Below are 17,083 nucleotides of genomic sequence, written 5' to 3' on the forward strand. Positions count from 1 at the left end.
TCCCTGCTGGGAAGGCTCGGGCCAGGGCCGGTGGATGAGAGCTTGCCACCTCCTGCTGACATGCCCCCATCCTGGGGGACAGGAGACCATACACAAGTGACTTTTTAAGAGACGAGGCCTCATGATGTTGCCAAGGCTGGACTCCAACTCCTGGCCTCAAGAGACCCTCTCTTGTCGTAGCCTCCCACGTAGCTGAGACACAAGTGACGTTTTCTGAAAGTGCTGCTACCTCACGGAGTTCATGTCCACCGCTCTTGTCTCTCCTCCTGGGCGGAGGCACAGGTGCTGAGCTCAGCGTGGGAGCAGAGTGCCCTGGGGCCGCCACCCCCGCTGCCCTGCCGGCTGCTCCACGGAAGCTCAGCTGCTGGGTCCCTGCTCTTGGAGAGAAGTTCCTGTTCCCAGTGTCCCTTGGGGGCTCTGGCTGCCTGACATCGGCCAAGAATTCCTCGACCCCAGATGCTGGAGTCTCTCCCGGCCTGGTTCTATTTCCAGGCGTGTGGCCGGCCGAGCTAGCTGATGGGCCCGTCCCGACCCCAGGCCCTGCTGAGGACTGTCCTGCCCTCCTGGATGGAGTGGGAGCTGCCTACAGCAGGGCCGAGGGGCTTCCAGGTGCTCAGTGTGCAGCCAAGGGGTCTTCCAGTGGTCTGGAACCTGGACAGGCCTGGCGGCCCCTTGTCCAGGCAACCCATGGGCACTTGGGAGAGGCCTGAGCATGGCAGGTGTCCCCAAAGCCGGACCCCGTCTCCCATCCGAGCAAAGGCTGGCTGTCCAGTTTGCGTCCTGGGCCAGGCTGAATGCCCTCGGGGCCACTGGGTCTGCTGGGTGGCGGGGAGCCCTGGGCCAGCCTGCCCTCCATGGGGGCAGGGGCGCTGGGGAGGCAGGTCTCTCGAGGCAGGGTCAGGCCACCAGCCCTGTGGCTCCCAGAAGCCAGAGTGGGGAGGCAGGGGAGGGAGGTGGGGCTCGGAGCATGCACCTTCCCCATGCAGTTGCCCAGCCACGGGGCTTTCTGCAGAGCCCAGGCCTGGAACCTTCCAGGGCACTGCAGGGGGCAGGCACCCCTCCTTGGCACCTCTCCCCTCCCCTTCTCTTAATTTATTGGTGTCCAAGGGTCTCCATCTTCCGTCCTCCAGAGCTGGTGGCTGTGGCTGGCTGGTGCCCGACCCTGCAGATGGCTGTGCCAGCCGCAGCCTGCAGGGTAGGGGGTCTGGCTTTGGGGCCTCCCTCCCTCCCTGCCACTGGCTGCTCCACCTGAGTGCCGGGGGGGGGCACTTTGCCCTCAGACCACCCACCCTACACCGATGCCCCCGTGTCTGGGGCTCAGCTCACGGCAGGGCCTGCCTGTGCTGACCCCTCACCCTGGTCTGAGGCCAGCAGGGCTCCTGGCATGGCAGTTTTCCTTCCTCGGGCTCCCAGGCGGATCGTGATGCGTGTGCATGTGTGTGGGGGGTGGTGTGTGGGCGCGTGTGACACTCACATGTGGGCTTCCGGTTGCAGCCCCTGAAGGGGTGTCTGGCCCCGGCACCCGCCTCACCTGCGGGCTGCTGTGGCTGGCCGAGGTGGCCTTTCACTGTGACCCCGCCGGACTGAGCCCAGGGTGCTGGCTCCAGCCTCCCCTGCCTGCCTGTCCCTTGAGTTCTTCCTGCGGCTGGAAGGGGCCCTGCTGCCACCGCCCACCTGGCAAATGGCTCTGTTTGGCGGCAGCGTGGAAGTTGCATTTGAGCTGTGCCCCCGCCCAGGGTGGGAGAGGGAGCCTGGGATGAAACCTGGGACGTGTCTCTTGCTACCATCCTGCTTCCAACACTAAGCTTAGTAGGAACCTGAAATCACATGAAATAGACCTGTTTTCCCTCTTAAACCCAGGTCGCGGCGGAGTGTTCTGCAGGCAGCTGTGAGCCTTCCTGGGTCTGGGTGAGGGCTGGCGACGTGGGTGGGGTGGGGCTGTGTTCTGGGAGCCTGGTCCCTGCCCGGTGTCACCCAGGAGCCAGCCTTCGTCCAGGCCTCACCACAGAGGTGCAGGGTGGGTGGTGGGAGGCCCCCCCCAGAGACGACCTCACCTCCTCTGACCTCCCCTGACCCCCCCCTGCCTCAGCCTGGCGCTCGCCCCTGGGGCTGTCCTCAGAGCACCACGCCCCGCCCCCCACCCTCTGCCGGCTTCGCACCTGCGTCCCCCATGGAAGTGTCCTCAGGGCACAGACACAGCGGCCAAGTGGCACCCCGGGGGGATTCCTTATGTTTTGTTCCCAACTGTGTCCCCAGGGCCAGAGCTCAGCAGGTGCTTGCTAGGTGGGTACTGATTCCTTCCCTGCCCTGTGGCGGGGCCGGCTGTGCTCGTGCAAGTGCAAATCACTAATGATGCGAGGACAAGGACACAGAACCAGAGGGCCACGCGGTTCTCACCCCAAAACCAACAGCTGAGAACTCCTACTGCCGACCCAGGAAGGGGCATCATCTGACCTTCGACCACCCAAGGCTCACAGGGCCCGGGCATCGCCCTCCCACCGGCCTCGCTCGGCACCTATTTACAACCAGCGAGGGAAGAAACGCCCTAGGACCAGGCTCCAAGGATCCAGAGCTGCAGATCTGAGGAGCACGGCCTGGGGACATGCAGGCTGGGCGGGTACAGCCAGGGCGGGACACCTGCAAGGGACCCCATACAGGACAGGGGTGGGTGGCCCGGCAGGCGGAGACTGCCTGGGGGCAGAGAGCCCCCCTCATCCTCAGGACGGCCCGGGGCTGCCCGCGCTGGAGGGCTGAGCTCGGAGGCACCTGCTCCCCAGCAAAACCAGCGCAGCCGCGGGGCGTGTCCTTCTGGGCTTATGGAAACCAGAGAGGCACGACGGGCTCCACCACGGAGGAGCCAGAAGATTCGCCGCCAGGAGGCCTGATCCGCGCCCAGCGACTCGGGGCTCGCGGCAAAGGCGGGAGGGAACGGGCACCAGAACCAGCGAGGGGAACCAGCGAGGGGGCAGTGTGTTCTTTATGCAGAACTAAGGTCACGTGTGGCCCGGTCTTGGGCCTGGCCCACGGAGGCGACCGCACGGAATCAGGCCGGAGCACACGCGTTGTAGCTTCTAACTCTGCCAGCTGCAGCCACGCACAGAGCCCGTCCCGCACACAGGGCCGGTCGTCACCGCCCCGCGCTGCCCCGCACAGCCGGCACCCGGCCCTCGTCAGCAGGCCCCGCACGTGGGGGTCTTGCCCGGGCCTGCCGACCCCTCCGGCCCCCGGCGATGGCCAGACAGCACGGTCCCCGCGGCCCCGCGGCCAGTGCTCCTCACACCCCGCCCGTCAGGACGGCGTTCCGAGCGCGTTTGTGGATCTGCTGCTGGGCGGACGGGAAGCTCAGGCCACAGCCTGACCGCGGAGAGGCCCCGGTCAGCGTCCGACCTCGGCCGCGGGACTCACACCAGACAGCAGGTCGGACACGGAGTGCATTTCCTAGCAAGCAGACGTTCTTGACAGAGCTGGTAATGGCCGCACGCTTTACATACAGTTAGCACGGGCTGCACACTCCCAGTCATGAAGCACTTAGCAAACCGTGAACGTGTATTTCAGGGATGTCCTAGGGCTCTGCAGAGAAACAGGAAGTGACCTCTGTAACCCATGCGCCCCCCGGCAACCCTCCATCCCCCATGGTGGTGCTTGCTAGTGCTCGGTTGCCCTGACAACCAGACTTCCTGGCCCCAGGTGTCCCGGCTGCTGAGCTGTGTCCAGGTGTCTCCAGCAGCCTGAAAACAAAACCCACACAATGACCTTACGAGCTTTGTGAACTAAAATAAAACTTTAAGGCTCACCCCTCCACGGGCTGACTGAATGGACCCCCTCATGGCCAAAGGAATAGCCTAAAACTAAATTGCCTGCCAAGAGGAGGGAGGTCAGACATGCCTTATCAGGCCCCCCTCCCTTCTTGGGGACATCCTTTGTAACCCATTAACAGGCCTAAGGGTACACAAGACAAACCTGCAGGTCCTCAATTTACACAACAAATCTATGTGTGGTGGCTTATCTCTGATAAACAGCTGCTTATGTTGAAACATTCCAAGCCTTTACACAAAGCTTCATGTCCTTAACCAATTATAAGCCAAAGGATCTTCAAACCCACCTATAACCTGTAAGCCCCTGCTTCGAGATGGCCCACCTTCTCGGACCAAACCAATGTGTGCCTCCCACGTGTTGATTTATGACTTTACCTGTAACCCCTGTCTCCCTGAAAGGTATAAAACCAAACCGTAGCCCAGCCACAGCGAGTCCACTTGCTCAAGGCTTCTTGGGCGTGGCTCCATGTCATGGTCCTCAAATTTGGCTCAGAGTAAATCTCTTTAAAATTATTTTACAGAGTTTGGCTTTTTTTCCGTTGACACTTTTATTGGTTTGGGATAAATATGAAAATGCTTCTATCAACGGAAATTAGACTTAGCAACAGGGATTTTTAGGATTAATCTACTCCACGTATTTAAGCTATGCCAGGCTGCAGGGCACAGGCGTGACCATTCCTCTGCTTCCGTTTCCTGCGGCTGAAAATCAGCCGGAGCTCGCTGGGCCTGGGCGACCCGTCCGCGTGTCAGCAGACACACGTCCCCACCCGCTCGGGGGTCAGCGCTGCCCGGTGTCCCCGGTGCTGCCGCCGGGCACAGGCTGCCACAGGTGGAGCCAGGCGTGTCCAGTCACGTGAGCTCCAGCACACCTGGGACGTGGGCGGGAGTCTCCCACACCACGGCCGGCACGTGCCCAGGTCAGAGGTCAGGGTGGCCCCAGGGCTGCTGCCCCCACAGACGTGGTCTCTGTCCCTAGTGGACACGCAGGAGCTCTCTCCCTGCCCGCTGTGGCCGTGCCACCCTGGCCGCCCTTACACTCCACGAAAGTCAGCTGTCCCCAGCCCTCCTGCCAGGTCGGCAGTGACAGACAGCACCAGGGCACAGGGGCGGAGAGACCAGGGTCCGCTGAGGGACAGCCCCCCACAGACCCACCTGGGCACCCAGTGGCTGACCAGGCCAGAGTGTGTGTCCCTGGGGGGACAGGAACAAGGACTGGACAAGAAGAATGGACGCCCGGGCCCTAGCCCGGGACCCAGTGGCCTCTGGAGACAGCCACAGTCTCACCCAGGGAGGGGACTGGGTGGCACAGCAATGCAAGGGGGGGCAGCGACACGGGGGGGCAGCGACGCAGGGGGGGCAGCCACGCAGGGGTTGGGGGGCAGCCACGTCCCGGGCAGCAGGTGCTCGACGCCTGGAAAAGCCAGGAACGCTTCCTCCCAGAAAAGCCCGCGCACAGGATCACGTCTCAGTCCAGGCAGGTGACAGGAGTCCCGTCCACGGGGACCCCCCCACCAGCCCGGATGAGCCCCCTACTTCCCTGGAGGGCCAGGCCCACTCGGGCTTGATTCTTATGACAAAAGAAATAAAAGTTATAAGGTTTGAAACAGAAAAAATATGATCGCCTACACAGAAAATTTAAAAACAAAACAAAGATAAGAAAATTACAGAAAACGAGCTCAACTACTCAGCAGCATTAGCAAAATCTCGGACACGACATTAAAAAGGACCCTCGAGGATGCCTGGGCCCCGAGTCATCCTTCTGAAAAATAAAGGAAGGAATGAGGAGTTTGTCCGACCTTCCCAGAGCAGCTGAGTTTACGGCAACCAGACGGCTCGCGAGGGACGTGACTGTGATGGAAACTTCCAGATAACCAAGGCAGGGCGCGCTGCAGTCAGCACCACCCGAGCAGGCCCAGGGGTGCCCATCCAGGGACGCCACAGAAAGGGACTCGGATCTGCCCCGAGTGCGCATCGCACTCACAGCCGTCGGGGCAGCGAGGGCCTCAGGCCTGGCAGGGCGGGACCAGGACCACGAACGAGGGACGAGACACGTGCAGACACATCAAGCCAACCCGTCAGGGCCTTAGTTGGACAAAGCAGCTGAGGGGTGGACGGGGACCCGGCCCGAGGCAGGTGGTCGCCTGCAGTGCGCTTTCGTTAGCAGGTAAGAGACGGAAAATGAATGAGCGAAGCCATCAGCTCCAGACGTTGGAAAAGAATAAAATAAACCCTTTCCTCCCAGGAGGAGGAAACCTACACAAAGTAACACTTAATGAGCTGGATGCATTTTTAAAAATCTGATGAATAAAACCATTTCTTTGAAAGGAGCCACAAAGGGGCCACCGACAGCCGATCTGACCACGGGAAAGAAGAGGAGGGACCCGAGTGGCACTCGGGCCACGCAGGACCAAGACCGATGGTGGGCGGGGCCGCCCTGCACAGGGGACACGGAGCAAGTCCCGGAACCGCGGAGACTAGGGGTGCTAAGATCCCGTCACCCGCCATGATGCCACACGCAGGAAACATGGCCACCACGTCCTTGCCGTGCTCTGGATAAGAAGCAAACGCCGGCCAAACGCCCCTCGTCCCCACGATCTGATACACAGAAAACTACAAATGGCTGAGACGGAGTCTAGACAGAGGCACCAGATGGACCCAGGACTGGAGTATGGACTCAGACCAGAACTCTGCGTGCTGAAGAGACGTTTCCGAACCAGAGACGGGAACGGGACATGACGGGAGAGATTCGGAGCGAACAGACCATCAATGATCGTGTGGACGCGAAGATGTCGTCTTTAGGATGCATTTTCTCCTAGGTTCCACTGGATAATTGTCACCGCTATTACTAAGTGAAAAAATGGAACGAAAGAAATGTACACAATACGGCCTGGTTTGGGTAAAGCAAACACTGACCCCTAAACCCTGTGTGTGTGCATGTGTACATGTGTGTGCACCGTGTCACGTGTACTTGTGCACCTGTGTGCACGTGTGTGCGTGTGCCTGCTTGTGCACAGAGCTGAGTCGGCACGAGAGAAGGAAGGGCATGACTGGAGGTTAACACGGCTGGAGGACAGAAACCCGATGAAAAGACCACCCTGAAAACGAGAGCCCCCGTGAGGCCGTGTGCACACGTGCAGAACGCAGAGCCCACCCCACACACGGGCCTGCACACATGCTGGGGGCCCAGCGTCTGCCCAGAGGCGGCTGTCCTCTCCTCCCGCCCCGCGCCGGCCGCACACGGGCCACACGCCCGCCGCGGGTCCCGAGGGTCTCGGCCAGGAGCACCGGCTGCTCCCGGGGGGCAGCACCCTGGCCCGGCCCCGTTCTGCGACTCTCTGCTCCCCCGTCTTCCCTGCCAGCAGCAGAAGCCGGCCCCGGGCAGCACCACCTGCCAAGGCTGGTGTCCCGGTGGCCAAGCAGACAGACAGCACGGTGACGTGGTGACAAAGAGGAAGGACCGGGCAGAAACACAACTGCTGGAGCCAAGAAAGACGCCAAGACTCTGGGGGAGAGCGTCGGGGATTCCAGAAAGGCGCCGGCCCGAGGAGGGGACTTGGTCCCAGAGGCCGAGGAGGTGGCCTGGGGGCCTCCCTCTCCGGTGCTCACGGCCAACTGAGGCCGCTTGTGGTGAGAAGGCAGCAGCAGCTGGGGGAGAACCCTCTGGAAGCTCCTGGGAGGAACCTGCTGAGCTCCCTGCGGGCAGGCCCTGCTCCGCACGGACAGGCTCTAATGAAAGCTGCCAACTGGGCCAGTGAGCCCCTCGTCACGCTGCACTTTTAAAGCATGAACTTAAAAGCAGCGAGGGTGAAGGGTCACACGGGCGTTTGGTCCCAGCTGGCGGGAGGCGCTGCCATGAGGGACGACCCCAAGCGCAGCGTCCAGGCCACGCGGCCCTCGCCTGGGTCAGGGACGGCCCGAGACAGACCCGGTGAGGCGGGGGAGGGGGCAACACCCGGCAAGAGCCCAAGACACGGCCTGTCTGCGCCAGCCCCTGCGACCAGGGCGGACCCCCGCGCTCTCCTGTGCCCCCACCCAGCCCCCCGCCGGCCCCCACTGACCTGCTGCCTCCTGGGGGTGCTCAGCCCGGGCCCCGCTCCCCGAGCTCCAGCGCGGCGTCTCCCCAGCCCGCTGTGCGCGGCAGCACTCGCCGACACCTGGCCCTGGGACCAGCTGGCATTTATCTGCCGGGGCTTCGCCAACAGCGCTTCCTCCTGAAAGGAAGGCCGGACGCCCAGGCCCCAGGGAGTCCGGTTCTCACCTGAAGGGACTGCGGTTAACAGAGCACATTTTCCTATAAAGCAGAGCTCCCCAACCTTTTCGGCACCGGGGACCGGTTTCATGGAAGATAATTTTCCATGGACCGGGGTGCGGTGGGTGTCGTGGGGGGGGGGGAGGTGCGGAGCTCAGGCGGTGCCGGGCGGCCCGTTTCCCAGCAGGCCTTGGACGGTGCGGGGCACGCAGCACCCCCAGGCCCCATCCTGGAACTGCCACCCCTGCAGCGCCCGGGGGGAGCGGGGCCACGCGTCCACCCCCAGTCTGGTCCCCCTGCTCGGCCCCACCCCTGCGTCCTGCCAGGAGGGCCCCGCGGTGCCAGGTGGAGATGCCGTCACTGTCCCTGTGTTGCCTGCGGGCCGACCCTCCCACGCCCAAGCACACTGAGCCAAAAACAACCACAGAAAGGACAAGTGCAAATGCCTCCTGGGGCCACGGCGCTCCACGGGCGAAAGGGCCGGTCTCCCCCCACCCCCATGGCTGTGTCTGGGCACGAGGACCCTGCCAAACGCCCTGGGGGCAGCCGGAGGAAGCCCCATGGCAACCTGGCCCGTGGGGACCGCCCTGTCCTCACGCAAGGCTGCTGCTCGGTCCCAGGTGGCAGGTGCAGCTCCTGGTCACGAGGCCCTTCCCACGCATCTCTCTCCCACCCTCACACCCTGGTGGCCGGTGCTCGGGGCTGTGGGCCTGGGCTGGGCTGGGCCTGACATCCCCGGAAATTTCCGCCCGCCCAGAGCCCTGGTCCGGCCGCTGCCGCCTCCTCGGGCCCCAGTGCTGCTGACTGAGGCCACCGACCGAGACCGTGCCGGCGGGACTCCCCGCTCTGACCCAGGCGGCGGAATGGGACGCACTCGGGGCTCTCAGAAGGAAATCACTGAGGTGTGGGTTTTTCCTTATTTATTTGTAAGAACTCTTTACATATGAAATGCTGCTCTTTTGTGTGTAAGGCAAATGTTTGTCCTGGGTTTGTTTTTGTTTTTACAGCTTGTCCCAGCCTCTCCATTTCATTCCTAGTGTTTTGACATAAATTATTAATACTTGTATGGTCAAATGATCCAGGTTTGTTGCTTGTTTAATTATATCTTCACCACGGCAGTGTGAGCCTCAGGAGGGCAGGGACTGGCTGGCATTGGCTCGCCCAACTCTAGCCCAGCCCGGCAGCTGCGGGGACCCCTCCCTGGCCGCCAGCCCGCCCCGTGTTGGGCGACAGCGTACACGGACAGCTCACAGCTCACAGTGTGACTTTAAGTTTCCTTTTCTCCAGAAATCCCTCCCTCGGGAGCCCAGCTGCGAGGTGGGTTGGTAGAAGGTACTGCAGTGGGTGGAGCACCCTGTTCCGAGCAGGGCCGTGTGCGCCCCAGCACGGCAGGAACAGCCCAGCCTGCACCCTGCACCCCGTCCTCCCACGGGACCCCACGGCCCGCACCTCCCCGCCCCCCACTCAACACCAGCTGCAAGACTTCTGGGTCCCTGCCTGGATGCCAGAGCTGCTCAGGGGACAGACGGCTGGGACAGCTCTAGCATCAGGTGTGACCCTGGGTGCTACTTACAAAGGGACAGCGTGGGCCTGGGCAGGCTCAGAGGCGGGTGAGGAGCGCCAGGAGGACCAGCAGGACGGTGGGGGCAGCCTGGCAGGGCGCGAGGTTCCGGCCAAGGGGCTGCTGGCCCCGGGGACCTCTCTGCTGGCCGCCCGGCCTGGCCCGCTGGAACTGCAGTTCGGGAATGACCCGATGGATCCAGTTGTGGTGGGAAGTGACCCGGATGTAGACGCCAGGGCGGTTCTCCCGGGCACAGCCCTCGCCCCAGCTGATCACCCCAGCCTGCAGCCAGGACTGGCCCACCAGGCACACCAGGGGGCCGCCGGAGTCGCCCTGTGGGTCAGCAGAGGCACTGTCAGAGCCCACCCAGCTCCGCGCGGCTGGTACTCACACCTGTGCTCGACTCTGCCCTGCGTCCGCCTCTCTCCCCTCAGCCTCCCGGCCTTCCTTTTCTTCACTAAGGTCCCCATTTCTCTAGTGTCCCCAGATCACCCGTGCTAGTCACCTAGGGGATGTTTCCTAGGCCCCACCCCAGACCCACTGACTCACACCCTCCCGGGGTTCCAGGCATCTGCTTTTCCAAAACAAGCGTCCCCGCCGATTGGCTTGGATGCTCAGCCCACGCAGTGGGGGCATCGCCCGCCTGGAGCGGGGCCCTGAGGCCAGGGCTGCGTTCCCTCGGCCACGTCCCCTACCTTGCAGGCATCCTTCTTGCCCTCGGCGAAGCCGGCACAGATCATGTCGTCCTTAATGGTTTTGGGCTGGAAGCCAGACTCGGCGTCTTTGCTGTAGAGCAGGTTGCACTTGGGCGTGTCGATGATGGGCACAGCCAGCTTCTGCAGGATCCGGGGATTGGGCAGGTTGTCTGCGGAGGGAAGCAGCCTGAGCTCAGTGGGGTCTCGGTGAGGCCCATGGCAGCCCCTGCTCCATCCCTCCCCATCTTTTTCTTCCTTTCTTTATTTTCCCTCCGAGACAGGGTCTCGCTCTGTCTCCTGGGCTACAGTGCACTGGCGTCATCACAGCTCACAGTATCCTCAGACTTCTGGTTCAAGCAATCCTCCTGTCTCTGCCTCCCAAGTAGCTGGGACTACAGGTGTGTGTCACCACGCCCAGCTAGTTTTTCTATTTTTGTAGAGATGGGGTCTCACTATATTGTCCAGGCTGGTCTCGAACTCTTGGCCTCAAGTGATCCTCCCATCTCGGCCTCCCAAAGTGCAGGATTACAGGCATGAGCCACCATGCCCAGCCTTTCCCTGCCCATCTTGTGCTGGTGGTTAGACCTCTCCTGGCTCAGGGCTTGGTGGACCGACTTCCTCCCTCTTTCTAAGCGCCAGGTGGGGCTTTCTGCCCCTTCCCTCCACTTCTCTGGGCTCGGCCTTCTGGGTCCGCTGCCCACACCCGCCCGTGTGAGTTGAGATCCTGTGTAGGCACCTACTCCAGGCATGTGCCCCGTTCTCCCTGGGCCACCCCCTTGCTCACCTTGCTCACTGGGGCTGCCCCAGCCCGTGACCCAGCAGTTTGTGCCCGTCTCAAAGATGACCGAGGGGTCGGGCACGCACACGGGGAGGATGTAATTGGTGAACGTCACTGGTGCCTCCAGCTCCACCAGGGCCACGTCGGCACTGGAGGCCATGCCCCGGTACAGGGGGTTGCTCTCCACCCGCTTCACCCGGGCGTACACGGCGTGTGGCCCTGGCTGCACCAGCTGCCGCGCCCCCAGCAGGACCCGGTACAGGGATGTTTTGGAGGTGCTGGAGGGGGAGAGCAGAGAGTTGGTCTGGGCATCCCCTCCTCATGAGGGGCCGGAGGTGCTCCTTGGCCCACGGCAGTGCCTGACACCCCTCTGCACACTGTCGCCAAGGCCGGCCCCTGCAGTGGGGCCCAGCAGCTCGGGGTGTGGGAACTCAGGCCAGGCCACCTGGCCTTGATTCCCTCTCTATCCCTGGCCCCTGGGTGACCTTGGGCAAGTCACCGAACACGTTCTCTGTGACTCAGCTTCCTCATCTGTAACAGGGGGACAGTAACAGTCCCTACCTGAAAGGCTGGCTGCGAGAGGTGAAGGGGAGGACCCCACACGGGGTGCGCAAGGCCCAGCCTGGCCTGGCTGGGGGCAGGCGACCTGCTCTCTGAGCCTGAGCTTCTGGATTTGAGATGTGGGTTTATAAGAATCCCAGAGCCGCGAGGGGAGATGCTTGGGAAACCCTGCAGGCCTGGGCCAGCACGCTGGGGACGGGGTGGCCTGGCCCTTTGGTCAGGGATTGATTGCACAGGTGACCTTGGAGGAAGGGACATTCTGCTCCAGTCCCGGCGAGGAAGAGTGTGTCCTGGATTTGAGATGGGGAGGCCAGGGTGAGGGAGGAGTCGGCCCGCATTCCCGGCACAGGGCCCCAGGAGTGGCACAGCGCCTCGCTGGCAAGACCAGCAGACAGGCTGGCGGGAGGAAGGGCTGGGGGCAGCGACTGCAGCTGGAAGTCAGCCCTGGTGTCGGGCCTAAAGGCAGCAGGGGTGGAAGGCGGCCAGGGCCCCACAGGCCGCTGGGCGGGCGCCGGGCGGGCGCCGCTGTCCGCGGTGCTGAAGTGGCGGGCGTGGGGTGCAGGGACTCACTTGGAGAAGCAGTGCGCCGCGGTGAGGACCCACCGCTCCGTGATGAGGCTGCCCCCGCAGAAGTGGCTCCCATTGTGCTGGATGCTGACCTGCCAGGGCCACTCGCCCTCCAGGGCGTCCTGCCCACCCACCATCCGGTTCAGCGTCTGCGGGCGCCCGCAGGCTGGGGGGACACAGCGGGGGTGGGCGCTCGCTGGGGCTCCATGCTCCGCTTCCCCCAATCCCACACTCCACCTTCTACTTTCTGCTCGATCCTCAGCCCCCTGCCCGCTGCCCGAGGGGTGCCCCGCACTCAGGGTAGCTTCTGGCACAGGCAGACCCTGCAGGCTGCTGCAGCCCCGGGGAGCCTGGCTGCCCCCCATGTGGAAGGCAGCATAAGCCCCACCTCTGGGGGTGGGGGGCTGGTTGGGATGACACACTGTCCCAGGGCCTGGCACAGAACAGGTGCTGGCTGGGGTATCACGCCCTCCGAGAGGAAGGCGACCCAGAGGGGGACAGTCACTGTTGGGGGTGATCTCCAGACCCTGCCCCCGGCCCTCAGCCCCACACCTCAGTGCGCATTTGACCTTCCTCCTCCTTTCCGGCTCCAGTTCTGCGGAGCCACAGCCTCTCCTAACTTTGTGTCAGGAAATGTTAGGAATGTTCCCTGCACAACCATTGTCCCTTCTGGGCACGTGTGGGTGTGTCCCTGGCAGGTCTTGCAGCTCTCAGTCAGGCTGGCTCCTGTCCCTCCCACCCAAGGGCCTGGGATGCTTACCTCTTGACACCTTGGCCCCCTGCGTCCCTGGAAGGGAGAGAAAAGCGGTGATCAGCCACCTGCCAAGGCCTGCTCCTCCCCTGCCCCACCTGCTGGTGTGTGCAGCCCCTGCCCCCTTCCCCTCCCCCGCCTCCTCAGGGCTCAGGAGGGACATTGGAGGAGGGGCCAGGGGTCTTCCTTTCCCCGAGGCCTGGCTCTGCAGTGTTTACAGGCCCAGGCCTGGGGGTCAGAGCTTATCTGCAAGGGCAAACAGTCTCCCTGCCACACGGGTGGGGGGGCAATCAGGAGATGCCAGTACAGGGACCCTGTGGCCTGGTGTCCCCTTCTCATCCTTGCCAGGGTCTCTCCCTCAACACCCTACACCCACCCTTGTCTGGAAGCTTCAGGGGAGGGCCCGGCCTCCAGCCCCGGCACCGTGGGGTCTCCCTTTCTCCCTGGAACAGCCCGGAGCCAGATCACAAGAGCCCCGGGGGCTTCCTCAGGGTCTGTTCTAGAGGGAGCGAGTCCCCTTCAGTTCTTCCCTCAGTCTCACTGCCATTCCGAGCCTCCTCTCTGGCCTCAGGGGAGTAGAGAAGCTGGCCCAGTGGGCCCGAGGGCCAGCCCTCCAGGACTCTCTCTCCGGCATTCCAACAGGCTCTGCCCCTGGAGCCCAAGACCCCTGCTGGGCCACAGGCGCCCCATCCTCCAGGGGGAGGGGCCAGGCAGAGAAATGAGGACTGGGGCCATTCGGGGGAAACCAGGAACAGGGGTCCCCTGCTCCCCACACCTCTGGACACAGGGAGGCTGTGACGTGGCCTTCGCCAAGTGCTGGAACCTCCACCCGGGCCAGAGACCCCAGCCAGGGAGGCAGCCCGCAGCCCAGGGTCAGCACCACCGGAAACGAGAGAGACCTCGGCGCCCCACACCCTGCGAATCTGGTTCCTGGGGGCAGGTCTGGGGCGGGGATTAGAGCAGCCACCTCTTCACGCCTCAGCCCTCAGCCCCAGTGTCTTTCGGGGCCCAGAGGGCAGGAAAACTTTCTGTGGATCAAGTCTTCACTCTGACCAGAGAAGATAACCAATGCTGTGGAGTCGAGGGGCCATGGGGACAGGAAGTGGCCGTGGGATGTCGGGGACCCTGAGGATTTTTACAGGATCCTCATTCTTGCCACAAGGGTCCCAGCTAAGGGACACGTGGGGGATGAGGACGCAGAGGAGGGGTCTCCGGACGGGGAGGAGGAGCGGGTGGCTGCTGGCTGGGAGGCCGAGCAGCAAGGGGCAGCGGGAAGTCTGCCCTGGACACTGCTCATTCCTTGTGTCCATGAGGTGGCCGTTTAACGTGGCAGATGCCCCCTGGGGGATCATCGCCCCCGGCCCCCAAGGCAATTTAGGTTCCCAGCACCTGACCCCTTGCTCTTTCTCAGGCCTGGCCATGTTGCCTGCAAGGTGCGGTGCCATCTGCCACCCTCTGTCCTCGCTGTGACACTCGTCCTCCCCCCTCCACCCCCAGGAGTGTGCAGGAGCCTCGTCCTGGTTCTCCCTGTGCGCCCACAGCAACCCTCCTTCCCGGGCAGACCTCTCCTCACTAGTGCAACCTGCTGCTGCTTGTGTAGCCCAAGCCTCTCCTCTGAGTGTTTTCTCTCCCCACCCCCCACCCAGATGCGCTTTCCTCCCAGTCTCTACAAGTCTGAACCTCGACCTAGAGATCAAGGCCTAACTGAAGTGCCACCTCTTCCGGGAAGCCCTCCTTGCATCCACAGGCCATCTTGGAAGCGTCGCGCCCTCTCCTGACCTCTCTGTCCTCCCAGCAGGCCTCCCAGAGCTCTGCCCACCTCACCCTGGAGTTACAGTCAGCGTCTCATCCCACTTCTAGGCCCAGGAGGTCCGTGAAGGCAGAGCCTGCATCTGGGGCTTGAGCTCAGGAATGTGTGGAGGGACAGAGGAGAGTGGATGTGGGGGGCTGGCTAGGAAGGGGTGATGTGGGGAGCTGGGCCCTTCAGGGTGGGCATCCTGTTGAGAACTGGACAAGACCGCCAGTGGGTCAGGGCCCTCATCCTGGGCCCAGAGCCCCTGACACTCCCGTGGCTGGTGGGGCTGGGTGAGGCCTAAAGCCCCAGGCAGCACTAGCCAGAGGCCTGGTGGAGGTTCTGGGTCCCCCTGGCTGGGGGTGAGGGTGGCACCTGGGAGTCCAGCCTCTTGTCACCATGGACTGTAAGCCAAATGCAGCCCCGTTTTCCACTTTGGCAATGACCTTGATTACTCAACCCATGGGGAGCAATCGCTGCCTTACAGTCCCGTGGAGAGGGGCTTCCCTCAATGATGCCATTATCCTCGTGCCCAAGGCCAGGAGTGGGAGGTCACTGGGCCACCCTGGTGCCCTCCTAGCCCAGAGAACGAGGAAGCCGGAGCACTGGCCTAGCTGCCATCTGGGTGACCTGGCCCAGCCCTAGGAGGTGACTTGAGGACAGGGAAGTGTGGCTGCCAGGCTGGCCTGGTTGGCCCAGGAATGTGGGAGGGTTTCCCTGGCAGAGAGTAGCCCACCCCAAAGGGAGGGGCTGGCACCTGCTGACTCTGACCCAGGACGAGGGCACTGTGGGCACCGCCTGCTCCTCGGTCAGTGGGAGGGGCCTCTGCAGCCTGCACCCCGCCCCCACTCTCTGCTGAGCCCCCTGCTATGGCAGCCCAGGGATTGGGAGCCCCCATGTCTCCAGCTGGGGACAGGCTGAGATGAGGACACCAGGGAGCAAGCCCTGAGCTGAGCACCCTGCGAGTGCCCAAGGAAAGGCAGGGAGGAGGCCCCTGCCAATCCCGGCCCCCAGGTCCTCTCAGGCCTGCACCCACACTCCCTGTCCTGCCCTCCCCACTTCGGGTTCCCCAGGTGGCACATCCGGGACCTTCCTGCCTAGCTTTGGGACGGCACAGTTGGGGCGGGGAGGGGGGCTTGGCCGGCTGCAGGGAGCGCAGGCCTCTGGAGGCACCAGCCCCTCCCCGCGCCTTCCAGACTCACCAAACCGCAGCAGCAGCAGCAGCAGCAGCAGCAGCAGCTCCACCACCAGGGGCCGCCTCATGTCCTCGGGCCTGGCAGGGGCGCTGGGCCTGGGTCGGCGACGCGAGTTCCAGAGCACTGGCGCTGCCCGGCTCCATGAAGTGGGTTTTATGCCAGAGCTGAGCGCCAGCCCGGCTATGCCGCCCAACCTGTCGGCCCGGCCCGGCCAGCTCTGCTCCACAGGAAGGAGGCACCCCAGAACCCGGCTCCTCCGTGACCTGGCCCTGAACCCCCAAGTCCGCGGGCCAGACCCTTCGCCCCAACACGCCGCAGGGTGCTGGTGCGGGGTGTGCCCGCTTCTCCGGGTGCTTGTGGCCCGGGGCTGGCCCAGTATGGTGACCAGGACCCCCAAAGGGCCCCACGTGAGCTGACCACAGCCCACCGGTGGGACCCTCCCCGTCCCCTTCTCTGGCCTGTTGATTCGCTCAGCAGGTGCCGCCTGCCGGGCTCCGGGAACCAAAGAGTGGGGCCGGGCTCCCTCTCCAGTGGGAGAAGCCAGGGTCAGGCTTGGGGCAGGAGGAGCAGGGGAGGGACTGCAGGTGGCCGGGGGGCCCCAGCGCCCCTCCGCCCAGGACACCCCGTCCCTGAAGGCGCCGCCCTGTCCCGGCGGGCGGGTGGGGGCTTCCCAGCACCGGGTGGAGGCGGCTCCGGGAAGGCCCCGCGTCCCGCCCGACGGCAGCGCCGGAGCAGGTCGTCCGGGGCGCGGGGCTGGCGTCAGAACTGCGCAGGCCGCGCGGGGGCTCTGGATGGCAGACCAGCCCCTGCCTCGGTTTCCCCGCCGGCGCGGCCGGCACGCGGACCTGGAGCGCGGGGTCCCGCCAGGCAGTGGGGTCCTCGGGGGCCGCCGGGGCCGGGACCCCCCCACCCCGAGGTCTCGCTTCGCTCCCGGCCCCCTGGCGGGCAGGGGGCGCCTCCCGCAGGCGAGGGCTCCAGGTGCCCGCGGTCCCCCCAGCCCCTGCCCAGCCCTGGGGTCCCGCGGGCGGTGGGGTGCAGGGCCCTGGGGTCTGGAGAGAGACACTCTAAAGCTGCAGGTCCCCAGCCTGTTGGGGATCCCAGCGCCTCCCCCCTGCCCC

The 17,083-nt window shown here is 64.2% G+C and overlaps 1 protein-coding gene across 2 annotated transcripts; it reads right to left on the bottom strand.

Annotated features, from left to right (window-relative positions):
• Window positions 1-8,969: 8,969 nt before the first annotated feature.
• On the bottom strand, window positions 8,970-17,074 carry PRSS27 (serine protease 27). 2 transcript variants are annotated; one of them, XM_045541225.1, is made up of 6 exons: window positions 15,972-17,074; window positions 12,987-13,013; window positions 12,230-12,392; window positions 11,105-11,376; window positions 10,321-10,490; window positions 8,970-9,958 (listed from the first exon to the last, which is right to left on the bottom strand). In XM_045541225.1, exons 1-6 carry the CDS (start codon window positions 16,030-16,032, stop codon window positions 9,665-9,667), a joined length of 987 nt encoding a protein of 328 aa, XP_045397181.1. In that variant the 5' UTR covers window positions 16,033-17,074; the 3' UTR covers window positions 8,970-9,664. The 2 variants fall into 2 exon arrangements, with proteins under 2 accessions (XP_045397181.1, XP_045397182.1); XM_045541226.1 differs by lacking the exon at window positions 12,230-12,392 and having other exon boundaries at window positions 15,972-16,200.
• Window positions 17,075-17,083: the final 9 nt, after the last annotated feature.

This window comes from Lemur catta, chromosome 2 (genome assembly GCF_020740605.2).
Source record: "Lemur catta isolate mLemCat1 chromosome 2, mLemCat1.pri, whole genome shotgun sequence".
In the NCBI taxonomy this organism is placed as follows: Eukaryota; Metazoa; Chordata; class Mammalia; order Primates; family Lemuridae; genus Lemur; species Lemur catta.